We start from the raw sequence: 13866 nt of genomic DNA on the forward strand, positions 1-13866 counted from the left end.
CTCACTGAAGAGAACAAGAGGTGTAGGGTTACGTTTGCCCAACGGCTACTCAAGATTTACGACGGATGTGATCAAAAACGCTTGGATGAGATCGTGACTGGAGACGAAACTTGGGTGTACTTCTTTGAGCCAAAAAGAAAAGCTCAAAACAAAGCATGGATAAAAAAAGGTGCCAATGCCCCTCGGATCGTGCGAAAAAGTCGCTCCAGCAAGAAGGTTTTATACACAATATTTTATTACACAAAGGGCGTCATTTTTCAAAAACCACGCGAAAAAGGCAGAAGCATCACTGGGGTGTACTACAAGGGAAAAGTTCTTGCTGGCATCGTTCGTTACTACAAGAGAGCCAGACCAACTACAGGATTGAAAGGGATCAAATTACTTCATGATAACGCACCTGCTCACAAATCCAAGGTGGTGAAAGAGTACCTGGAGGAAGAAAACTTTGAAACTTTGCCACATCCTCCCTACTCTCCTGATCTTGCACCCTGTGACTTTTTTTTGTTTCCTCATCTGAAAAGACAATTGGCTGGGCGTCGATTTGACAGTCGATCAGCCCTCGGATCGGCTGTTTTCCAGTGTCTGAACCAGGTGCCAAAAAACGACTTCAAACGGTCATTTCTTGACTGGGTCCAACGACTTAAACTGTGTGTAGCCGCTAAGGGAGAATACTTCGAGGGTTTGAAATAAAAAACAACTGCATCATCTAAAGATTTCCCGGTTTTTGAGACCAGTCTCAGTCTTGGTGACGACAACCTTGTAAGTGACAGTGACAAACGCGTGGCGTGGCGTGGCGTGGCGTGGCGTGGCGCCCTAAAAGGGTCGTGGCATGACTGGTGTCGCTGGCTTCGTGCTTCGTCCCTGGGACTACACACGCACAGTCTCCTCACTTGACGTCGAGTGATGGCTACCAGGTTATTATTCTGATCACTCAATTGTTGGTGTAAGTTTTAGAACTGATGTTGTTAAACGTGATAGACCCTTTTGGAAGTTTAATAATTCACTGTTGACAGATATGGAATTTGTAAATATAGTGAAGAAGGTTATTGTTGATGTAAAGATACAATATGCTTTACCTGTTTATAATGTGGATATTGATTTGATTGACGATGATGATTTACAGTCATTGATTGATGATCAGTTGTTTTTTGAGATGTTCTTGATGGAAATAAGAGGTAGATGCATTTCATATAAAAAAAAAGGAAAATAACAGAAAAGAAAAAGATCTTCTTTCTCAAATATACACTTTGGAAAGTAATTTGACAGAGTATAATATACAACTTTTAGAGCAAACACGACAGGAGTTAAGTCAAATAAGGCAGAAAAAAGTGGATGGTATGATAATTAGATCCCGTGCTAAGTGGATTGGAGAAGGGGAAAAAAATACAAAATATTTTTGTAATTTGGAGAAAAGACAGTTTGTTCAGAAGTCCATGTGTTTTTTGCAGAAAGATGATGGTGAAGTTATTCATGATAATGCTTTGATTGTTAAAGAAGCACAGACTTTTTATGAGGAGTTATATACTTCAAGAGAAGCCGAACTGGTAAATGAAGAGATTGATGAAAACCTGGCTCATCCTGTATTAACAGATGCTGAGAGTAAACAATTGGAAGGTAGACTTACTCAATGTGAGCTACTCAAAGCTGTGAAAAAATTAAACAACGACAAAAGCCCAGGATCAGATGGGTACACTGCGGAATTCTTCAAGTTTTTCTATTCCGACTTAGGAAAGTTTATGTTACGGTCTATAAATTGTGGATTTGAGAAAGGAGAAATGTCAGTGACTCAGAGACAGGGCGTTATAGTATGTATTTCAAAGGAAGGTAAAAATAAAACACTCTTGAAAAATTGGAGACCAATTACTCTGTTAGATACGGTTTATAAGATTGCATCAACGTGCATTGCAGAACGGTTTAAACGGGTTTTACCAAATTTGATTCATGATGATCAAAAAGGCTTCTTGAAAGGAAGATATATTGGTGAATTAATATATGATACCCTGTTCTACTCAAATAAACATAATATACCTGGCCTACTTTTGATGATCGACTTTGAAAAGGCTTTCGACAGTGTTGCCTGGTCATTTATTGAAAAATCTTTGAGCAAATTCAACTTTGGAAATGACATGAAACGATGGATTTTTACTTTTTATTGCAAAATTAAGTCCTGTGTTTCAGTTAATGGTCGGTATTCAGCGTGGTTTAATGTAGGTCGAGGCACCCAGCAAGGGGATCCGCTGTCACCTTATTTATTTTTGATTTGTGCCGAAATATTGTCTCTTATGGTACGCCAGAACAAAAAGATTTGTGGTATGAATATTCTTGGCGAAAATATTTTATTGTCACAATTCGCCGATGATACCAGTCTGTTTCTTGATGGTACAGAGCAATCATTTTGCGAAAGTATAAAAGTGTTACAACATTTTGCATCACTATCAGGTTTGAGAATGAATTATGATAAAACAATTGTAGTTTGGTTAGGACCTTTAAAGTTTTGCAAAAGAAGATTTTTGCCTGATATGAACTTTACCTGGAACCCGGATAATTTTAAAGCACTTGGTGTTATTTTTGCAGTAAATGTATCCACAAGGAAGGCAAGGCATACCACCCCATGGCTGACACGACCTCGGCACTACCCACAAGGAAGGCAAGGCATACCACCCCATGCATACACCACATGGCTGACACGACCTCGGCACTACCCACAAGGAAGGCAAGGCATACCACCCCATGCATACACCACATGGCTGACACGACCTCGGCACTACCCACAAGGAAGGCAAGGCATACCACCCCATGCATACAGTGGAACACCCTGTCAAGACCCCATTGTAGGACCTTATGTTCTGTTGACACGCTCTGTCTGTCAATGTACTTTCATTTTAAGACTCCCTCCTTTTTTAAGATCGGATTTTCTAAAGATTGTTGAAGGATTTAAAAGGGGGGGGGGGGGGGTTAACTTGTTGCGACAGGCGCCCTGATGGGACGACACACCGGACTTTGTACCCGGTACAATCAGCCACTGTTCTAGCGTTATTGACCAGTACAATCAGCCACTGTCCTAGCGTTATCGACCAGTACAATCAGCCACTGTTCTAGCGTTATCGACCAGTACAATCAGCCACTGTTCAAGCGTTATTGACCAGTACAATCAGCCACTGTTCTAGCGTTATTGACCAGTACAATCAGCCACTGTTCTAGCGTTATCGACCAGTACAATCAGCCACTGTTCTAGCGTTATCGACCAGTACAATCAGCCACTGTTCTAGCGTTATTGACCAGTACAATCAGCCACTGTTCTAGCGTTATCGACCAGTACAATCAGCCACTGTCCTAGCGTTATTGACCAGTACAATCAGCCACTGTTCTAGTGTTATCGACCAGTACAATCAGCCACTGTTCTAGCGTTATCGACCAGTACAATCAGCCACTGTTCTAGCGTTATCGACTGACCAGTACAATCAGCCACTGTTCTAGCGTTATCGACCAGTACAATCAGCCACTGTTCTAGCGTTATCGACCGGTACAATCAGCCACTGTCCTAGTGTTATCGACCAGTACAATCAGCCACTGTTCAAGCGTTATCGACTGACCAGTACAATCAGCCACTGTTCTAGCGTTATCGACCAGTACAATCAGCCACTGTTCAAGCGTTATCGACTGACCAGTACAATCAGCCACTGTTCTAGCGTTATCGACCAGTACAATCAGCCACTGTTCTAGCGTTATCGACCAGTACAATCAGCCACTGTTCAAGCGTTATTGACCAGTACAATCAGCCACTGTTCTAGTGTTATTGACCAGTACAATCAGCCACTGTTCAAGCGTTATCGACCAGTACAATCAGCCACTGTCCTAGCGTTATCGACCAGTACAATCAGCCACTGTTCTAGCGTTATCGACCAGTACAATCAGCCACTGTTCTAGCGTTATCGACCAGTACAATCAGCCACTGTTCTAGCGTTATTGACCAGTACAATCAGCCACTGTTCTAGCGTTATTGACCAGTACAATCAGCCACTGTTCAAGCGTTATCGACCAGTACAATCAGCCACTGTTTTAGCGTTATTGACCAGTACAATCAGCCACTGTTCAAGCGTTATCGACCAGTACAATCAGCCACTGTCCTAGCGTTATTGACCAGTACAATCAGCCACTGTTCAAGCGTTATCGACCAGTACAATCAGCCACTGTTCTAGCGTTATTGACCAGTACAATCAGCCACTGTTCTAGCGTTATCGACCAGTACAATCAGCCACTGTCCTAGCGTTATTGACCAGTACAATCAGCCACTGTTCTAGCGTTATCGACCAGTACAATCAGCCACTGTTCTAGCGTTATCGACCAGTACAATCAGCCACTGTTCAAGCGTTATCGACTGACCAGTACAATCAGCCACTGTTCTAGCGTTATCGACCAGTACAATCAGCCACTGTTCTAGCGTTATCGACCGGTACAATCAGCCACTGTCCTAGTGTTATCGACCAGTACAATCAGCCACTGTTCAAGCGTTATCGACTGACCAGTACAATCAGCCACTGTTCTAGCGTTATCGACCAGTACAATCAGCCACTGTTCAAGCGTTATCGACTGGCCAGTACAATCAGCCACTGTTCTAGCGTTATCGACCAGTACAATCAGCCACTGTCCTAGCGTTATTGACCAGTACAATCAGCCACTGTTCAAGCGTTATTGACCAGTACAATCAGCCACTGTTCAAGCGTTATTGACCAGTACAATCAGCCACTGTTCTAGCGTTATCGACCAGTACAATCAGCCACTGTTCTAGCGTTATCGACCAGTACAATCAGCCACTGTTCTAGCGTTATCGACCAGTACAATCAGCCACTGTTCTAGCGTTATCGACCAGTACAATCAGCCATTGTTCTAGCGTTATCGACCAGTACAATCAGCCACTGTCCTAGCGTTATTGACCAGTACAATCAGCCACTGTTCTAGCGTTATCGACCAGTACAATCAGCCACTGTCCTAGCGTTATTGACCAGTACAATCAGCCACTGTCCTAGCGTTATCGACCAGTACAATCAGCCACTGTTCTAGCGTTATTGACCAGTACAATCAGCCACTGTTCAAGCGTTATCGACTGACCAGTACAATCAGCCACTGTTCAAGCGTTATCGACCAGTACAATCAGCCACTGTTCTAGCGTTATTGACCAGTACAATCAGCCACTGTTTTAGCGTTATTGACCAGTACAATCAGCCACTGTTCAAGCGTTATCGACCAGTACAATCAGCCACTGTTCTAGCGTTATCGACCAGTACAATCAGCCACTGTTCTAGCGTTATCGACCAGTACAATCAGCCACTGTTCTAGCGTTATTGACCAGTACAATCAGCCACTGTTCTAGTGTTATCGACCAGTACAATCAGCCACTGTCCTAGCGTTATCGACCAGTACAATCAGCCACTGTTCTAGCGTTATCGACCAGTACAATCAGCCACTGTTCTAGCGTTATCGACCAGTACCTCTGCACTTGGTTGTCTTTCTTTAACAACATCACATTTTCTCCTTTTTTTTTTACCAGGCAGAAAATTCAGTCATTTGCTCGAAGAAAATGCCTCACGTGACAAGATCCAACTGTGTCTGACAACCGAGTGTCTTTGTATCGTGTTATGTTGAAGTAAAGTGGGCTCTTCACAATGACTCGGGATGGCCTTCATACCAGTACACTCTTGGGGGTTACAAGTCCACTTTAGCGTTCCATGCAGCCCGAGGTGAGAGGGAGGTGAGGGGGATGGGGGGGGGGGAGGAGGGGGTCAAATGGAGTTGATGCATTTCGTGCAGAGACAGCGGGCAGGACGGGCAGAGAGAGACCAGGATTCCTTGTGCACGTTACGTTGGTCACGTGACTCCCGCCAATCAAAATGAGCGCCGTGCACAGTGCAAATACGGGACGTGAACAGAGGGGAGGGGGATGGTGGGGGGGGGGGGGGGGCGCTTGTTTGTAAAATGATTCCTGTCTGTTTGACTCCAAACCCGGGAGGTCTCATCATTCCAACAATCATCTCTTCAATACTTTGTACATACACTAAGCTGGACACGGGGATGAACGTTATTTGTGCGAGAGAGAAAACTGTCATAAAATGTAACACTCAAATCTTTCTTTGCCTTTTGGCAATACGGAATTTCAGCTGCGCCAGGCAGAACGTAAGAAGATTAACAGCTAAAAGAAACAATATATCGATTGAACTGGCTAGATTATGATTATATAATTTTATGTGATGATCTGACTAAATGATAATAATTACGTGTACTACTTACTTTTAAATGGATTATAATTTTTGAGTCACTTGAGAAAAAGTGACTCTATGTAATCGGTCAGTGTTAGTCTGTCCGGCCGGCCGTCCGTAGACACCACCTTAACGTTGGACTTTTCTCGGAAACTATCAAAGCGATCCGGCTCATATTTTGTTTAGTCGTGACCTCCAATGACCTCTACACTTTAACGATGGTTTCGTTGACCTTTGACCTTTTTCAAGGTCACAGGTCAGCGTCAAAGGAAAAATTAGACATTTTATATCTTTGACAAAGTTCATCGGATGTGATTGAAACTTTGTAGGATTATTCTTTACATCAAAGTATTTACATCTGTAGCCTTTTACGAACGTTATCAGAAAAACAAGGGAGATAACTAGCCTTTTCTGTTCGGCAACACACAACTTAACGTTGGGCTTTTCTCGGAAACTATAAAAGTGACCGGGCTCAAATTTTATGTGAACGTGACTCCCAGTGACCTCTACACTTTGACGTCGGCTTTGGTGACCTTTGACCTTTTTCAAGGTCACAGGTATGTCTTGAAGGAAAAAAATTGAAATATCATATCTCTGAAACTATTCATCGGATTTGATTCAAACTTTATAGGATTATTCTTTACATCAAATTATTTACATCTGTATTGTGTTGTGAATAGCAATTTCTTCCTGTCCATCTGATGCCTCATATAATATTCAGAACTGCGAAAGTGACTCGATCGAGCGTTTGCTCTTCTTGTTAGGTATTGTTCTAGTATTCACTAATGTTGCATTGATATTACTGGCACCCCTTTTAAACTGATATGGTTTTTACCTTTACAAGGCGACGATGTGAATTTGTGATGTAGATATGTGGCTGGTTATGTGTGAGTATGTAAATAATTGTGTGTGTGTGTGTGTGTGTGTGTGTGTGTGTGTGTGAGTTGTGTCTGTGTGTGCATGACAGTGTAATGCACGTATGTATGAATGCATGGTGATGTGTGTCTGCATATGTGTCTGGTTGGTTTTTATTTTACTTTTACCGTGCCGTGCCAAGATGAAATCCTTTTGCAAAATTGGTGAATCAATATCTTGTATCTTGTATCTTGTATTTCCTTCTTTGAGCCACGGGGCCTGTGACGTCAGAGGCCCACTAAAACTCATATTTAGGCGGCTAGCCGAGACTTCAAAGAAGTGCAAAGCCTTTGTGTGCGTTCTGTTGTAAAGGGTAAAAGGAATTGTAACACAATCGATCCATACATGTATACATTTTATTTGTATGTTGACCAAAATATGCCATTTTGTTAAAAAGATCTCGACAGTCATTCTTCACCTCGACCGCGGTCTGGGAATAATGATGACTTTCTTGATCTGTGTAAAATGTAATTTTCTTGTCGAAAATACAAATAACATATATTACAAACTACAGAATCTGTTATTACTCAAGGTTGGGAATTTGTCTTGACATTGGGGTTAAGAAACATTCACTCCATGCATGCAGGCACACCCAACACACGCATAATATATGTGAGTGTCTGCCTGGAGTGAACGCTATTTAATCACAATGTCAAGACAAATTCCTAACCTTGAGCAATAAGATTCACTATTACCGACACTGCACTCAGCGCCGGACATAACAGCATCGACAGACCGTGTTGTTATGACCAGTATCGACAGACCCTGTTGTTATGACCAGTATCGACAGACCGTGTTGTTATGACCAGTATCGACAGACCGTGTTGTTATGACCAGTATCGACAGACCCGTGTTGTTATGACCAGTATCGACAGACCCTGTTGTTATGACCAGTATCGACAGACCGTGTTGTTATGACCAGTATCGACAGACCGTGTTGTTATGACCAGTATCGACAGACCGTGTTGTTATGACCAGTATCGACAGACCGTGTTGTTATGACCAGTATCGACAGACCGTGTTGTTATGACCAGTATCGACAGACCGTGTTGTTATGACCAGTATCGACAGACCCGTGTTGTTATGACCAGTATCGACAGACCGTGTTGTTATGACCAGTTTCGACAGACCCGTGTTGTTATGACCAGTATCGACAGACCCGTGTTGTTATGACCAGTATCGACAGACCCGTGTTGTTATGACCAGTATCGACAGACCGTGTTGTTATGACCAGTATCGACAGACCCGTGTTGTTATGACCAGTATCGACAGACCCGTGTTGTTATGACCAGTATCGACAGACCCGTGTTGTTATGACCAGTATCGACAGACCCGTGTTGTTATGACCAGTATCGACAGACCGTGTTGTTATGACCAGTATCGACAGACCGTGTTGTTATGACCAGTATCGACAGACCCGTGTTGTTATGACCAGTATCGACAGACCCGTGTTGTTATGACCAGTATCGACAGACCCGTGTTGTTATGACCAGTATCGACAGACCGTGTTGTTATGACCAGTTTCGACAGACCCGTGTTGTTATGACCAGTATCGACAGACCGTGTTGTTATGACCAGTATCGACAGACCGTGTTGTTATGACCAGTATCGACAGACCGTGTTGTTATGACCAGTATCGACAGACCCGTGTTGTTATGACCAGTATCGACAGACCGTGTTGTTATGACCAGTATCGACTGACCCGTGGGGCGGGGATATAGCTCAGTTGGTAGCGCGCTGGATTTGTATTCAGTTGGCCGCTGTCAGCGTGAGTTCGATCCCAGGTTCTGCGGAAATTTATTTCAGAGTCAACTTTGTGTGCACATTTCTTCGGTGTCCGAACCCTCCCCCCGTGTACACTACATTGGGTGTGCACGTTAAAGATCCCACGATTGACAAAAGGGTCTTTCCTGGCAAAATTGCTCAGGCACAGTTAATAATTGTCTACCTATACCCGTGTGACTTGGAATAATAGGCCGTGAAAGGTAAATATGCGCCGACATGGCTGCAATCTACTGGCCGTATAAAATTTCATCTCACACGGCATCACTGCAGAGCGCCTAGAACTGTACCCACGGAATATGCGCGATATAAGCGTCATTGATTGATTGATTGATTGTTATGACCAGTATCGACAGACCCGTGTTGTTATGACCAGTATCGACAGACCGTGTTGTTATGACCAGTATCGACAGACCCGTGTTGTTATGACCAGTATCGACAGACCGTGTTGTTATGACCAGTATCGACAGACCGTGTTGTTATGACCAGTATCGACAGACCGTGTTGTTATGACCAGTATCGACAGACCGTGTTGTTATGACCAGTATCGACAGACCGTGTTGTTATGACCAGCATCGACAGACCGTGTTGTTATGACCAGTATCGACAGACCGTGTTGTTATGACCAGTATCGACAGACCGTGTTGTTATGACCAGTATCGACAGACCCGTGTTGTTATGACCAGTATCGACAGACCGTGTTGTTATGACCAGTATCGACAGACCGTGTTGTTATGACCAGTATCGACAGACCGTGTTGTTATGACCAGTATCGACAGACCGTGTTGTTATGACCAGTATCGACAGACCGTGTTGTTGGCTGCAGCACGCTGGTCAAGGGAGCCAGACAGCGTCTCAACAGTCGTTATCTGCCCTTCATCAATACCTTCATCAATACCTTCATCGATACCTTCATCAATACCTTCATCGATACCTTCATCAATACCTTCATCGATACCTTCATCGATACCTTCATCGATACCTTCATCGATACCTTCATCAATACCTTCATCGATACCTTCATCAATACCTTCATCGATACCTTCATCGATACCTTCATCGATACCTTCATCGATACCTTCATCAATACCTTCATCGATACCTTCATCGATACCTTCATCAATACCTTCATCGATACCTTCATCAATACCTTCATCAATGCCTTCATCAATACCTTCATCGATACCTTCATCAATACCTTCATCAATACCTTCATCAATACCTTCATCGATACCTTCATCGATACCTTCATCGATACCTTCATCAATACCTTCATCGATACCTTCATCAATACCTTCATCAATGCCTTCATCAATACCTTCATCAATGCCTTCATCAATACCTTCATCGATACCTTCATCGATACCTTCATCAATACCTTCATCGATACCTTCATCAATACCTTCATCAATGCCTTCATCAATACCTCCGTCAATGCCTCCGTCAATGAAGATAGAAAGCCAGCTGACTGAGAGGCGCGCCAAATCACCGGTCAGATATCGGGCATTTTGCACTACTGAGTCTGATGACTATCGGCACTATTACTGATGGCTGTCGGCACTATGACTATGAACCACACTAGACACAACCATGGGTACACACTGCATTTTATTCTTGCCCACTCTGCAAATAACCAAACTGGCACCGGCTGCGTAATACTGAAATATCAGTGTTCTGTAAAGCCTGCCCTTCAAAGTCGAATTCGCCAAGACCCCGCAAAATTGTTTGGGTCTTCTTTTTTTTGTTTAACCTTCTTCTTCTTCTTCATTCATGGGCTTAGACTCCCACGTGCACTCATGTTTTTAGCACGAGTGGATTTTTACATGTATGACCGTTTTTACCCCGCCATTCAGGCAGCATACGCCGATTTCGGGGGAGGCATGCTTGGTATTTTCGTGTTTCTATAACCCACCGAACTCTGACATTGATTACAGGATCTTTTCCGTGCGCACTTGGTCTTGTGCTTGCGTGTACACACGAAGGGGGTTAAGTCACTAGCAGGTCTGCACATCAGTTGACCTGGGAGATCGGAAAAATCTCCACTCTTAACCCACCAGGCGGCAGCGACCGGGATTCGAACTCACGACCTCCCGATTAGGAGGTCGACGTCTTACCACCACGCCACTGCGCCCGTCGTTTAACCAACAATGTAGTGCCAAAGCTTCGTGCTCCCGGCTATGTGAGTAGACTTAGCAACGTCGTCTTGACCTAATTAATTTGATGTTTTTTTCTAGCAGTGATGATTGTGATTTTAATGGACTCAATTCTCCACCAGATTAGTGCTGAGTGACCAGGTCAACGTCAAAAGCAGTCACATGTCGCTCTCACTTTGACCGTCGCGCTTCGCAAGGGAATAATCTGCAGTTCACCAGCAGGCTAGTGGATACCACCGCAACTTTGATCTTGTGTTTTGTTTATTACAAAGAAAATACATTTGACATCAGTGTCCAATAAAAAGCCGTCCCACAATCAGTGGAGTTGTAGCCGGCACTCCTGGGGCCATTTCCTGGAGGAAAGGACCTTATGTGTATCGATCGTAACAGAGCAAATGGCGACCGGAAATTAATGCGTCACGTGGTGCTTTTATTGCCATGGTTAAAGTCCACTGTGCTCGCCATAGGTTAACTGCCTGTGCTACGGGTTAACCACGTCTACTTGGAATCTAAATGGCACCGGAAATCAATCATGTTTCCAATCCCCCGGAGAGGCCGTAGCTAGGAACAGCACACGGGTTGGTCAACAGCGGCCAGCTGGCCGTGTCTTGTTGGCCGTGTCTTGTTGGCCGTGTCTTGTTGGGGCAGGGCCAGCAGAGACTCAACACAAGTCTGACCACTACTAATACACGAAGGACGGAAAGTATATTCCACCGACCTTGCTTCCACTTACCGTACTTATTCCGCCCCCCCCCCCCCCTATTTACTTATCCGTCCCCATCCCCCAGTTCCTCGTACCCTTCGCCCCAACAAAAGAACAAAAAAAGCAGATGTAGATCAAAGACTTACTACCGGTGTAAAGAAGTCGCGCGATGACAAACGTTGACGTTGTTCGTACACGAGACAGAACAAAAATAAAACCGTTCGGCAAAAAGAGAAGAGGGTAGAAGGGTGGCGGGTAGTCCGTAAGGCCAGGTGGCCAATCTTACCTGAGCAAACAAGGAGGAGGAGGAGGAGGAGGGGGGTGGTGGTGAGGGAGGAAGGCAGACACCTCCACAGCTGTGCAGCAGAGGTCAGCAACCTCCTCCCGCTCCCCATCCTCGGACCGCTACACTCCATGTCTGAGTCCCTCTCCATTGCTCTCCAAAAGCCTCTATGTGCGGTAGTCTGTCAGCCTCTCTTGTCTTCTCCAAAGACGGTGACTGTAGTTCTTCAAAGGCCTGTAGTCCGTCACTCTTGCCTGTAACTCTTCAAAGGCCTGTAGTCCGTCACTCTTGCCTGTAACTCTTCAAAGGCCTGTAGTCCGTCACTCTTGCCTGTAACTCTTCAAAGACCTAACAGTAGTCTGTCAACCTCTCATGTACAGTTCAACGATCTGGACTGTAGTTCTCCAAAGACACGTAGAGTATTCGTCAAAGGCATGGACTACAGTTCTCGTGTAGTTGGCCTGAAATCTTTCACTCTGTCCTGCTGTGTCCTAAGCCTGGGGCTGTCTTATGTCGCCCTGGGGGATTCCGCGCGTGTCCTCAACTTCTGGACGGGATCCTGTTCTGAGCAAAACACAGACAATAATTATGTATCACATTGACACTGCACATAGGGCGGTCGTTATATCGTGTGTTTCATTACTTGATTGGATGTTTTGTTATAGACAGGACATTATGTGACGATTTTGCTTGAGCTCTCTTGAGACAACGATGCAAAGTAAATACATGTGGTTGCAACGTGGACGCTGAAACACAAAGCGTTCTATGCAATAGCAATATACCGATGTTGTTTGTTGATGGTGCTAGCGTGGCTGATAACAGCGTGGTGATAACAGCAGGGTGATAACAGCGTGGTGGCGGTGTCCTGTGAGCAACATGAACAAGATTGATCCCCTGTCCCGCGTAAATGAAAGGCAAATAAACGAAAACACACGAACGGTGGAAAGCATGCAAAAACTAAAAGAACTTTTACACGCGCGCGCACGTACACAGATGAACGCACGCACGCACGCACGCACGTACGCACGCGCACACACACACACACACACACACACACACACACAACCCACCCCCCCCCACCCCCCCACACACACAAACACATTACATCGAAGAGAGATGAGAGATGAGAGATGAAGGGTAATGGTATGGCAGGATAAAGCTAGCCACCCTGTGACCTGGCGGCCTCAACTGTCCCACGGGAACCCGCTAAGCTTTCTGCTGTCAGCCCGGACACTCAACCTTTGTGTGTGTGCGTGTGTGTGTGTGTGTGTGTGTGTGTGTGTGTGTGTGTGTGTGTGTGTGTACACGAGTTAATGTGAGTGAGATAGTGGATAGAAAGAGAGAAAGAGGGAGAGAGGGGGCAGACGGAGAGAGAGCGATTGAGAGAGTGAGAGCATAAGAGGGAATTGAACTTTATTTAACAAGGATTAAGATTTAAGGCTATGCCTTTTCTTACAGTCTGGAGACATGGGAACGGAGGGAGCGAGCAAGCGAATCAGAGACAAGGGGGGGAGGGGGGGGGGGATGGAGAGGGGGAATACTGAGAGAGAGAGAAAGGGAGAGAGAGGGAGAGAGACAGAGAGGAAGAGACAGAGAGGGAGAGACAGAGAGAGGGAGAGACAGAGAGAGGGTGAGAGATAGAAAGATAGAGAGAGAGAGAGAGAAAGAGAGAGATAGAGACTGAGAGAGAGAGAGAGAGATAGAAAGATAGAGAGAGAAAGAAAGAGAGAGAGAGAGACTGAGAGAGAGAGAGAGGGAGCGAGACAGAGAGGGAGA

General features: G+C 44.8%; 1 protein-coding gene across 1 annotated transcript in view; it reads right to left on the reverse strand.

Annotated features, from left to right (window-relative positions):
* LOC138963515 (uncharacterized) overlaps positions 1–12649 on the reverse strand; it is a 70690-nt gene extending 58041 nt beyond the window's left edge. The window contains exon 1 of the mRNA XM_070335392.1: positions 12094–12649. Within this exon, the coding sequence (XP_070191493.1) occupies positions 12094–12241 (148 nt within the window). The 5' untranslated portion in view covers positions 12242–12649. The remainder of the gene's footprint in view (positions 1–12093) is intronic.
* Between the last annotated feature and the right edge of the window lie 1217 nt (positions 12650–13866).

Source organism: Littorina saxatilis, linkage group LG4 (genome assembly GCF_037325665.1).
Source record: "Littorina saxatilis isolate snail1 linkage group LG4, US_GU_Lsax_2.0, whole genome shotgun sequence".
Taxonomy (NCBI): Eukaryota; Metazoa; Mollusca; class Gastropoda; order Littorinimorpha; family Littorinidae; genus Littorina; species Littorina saxatilis.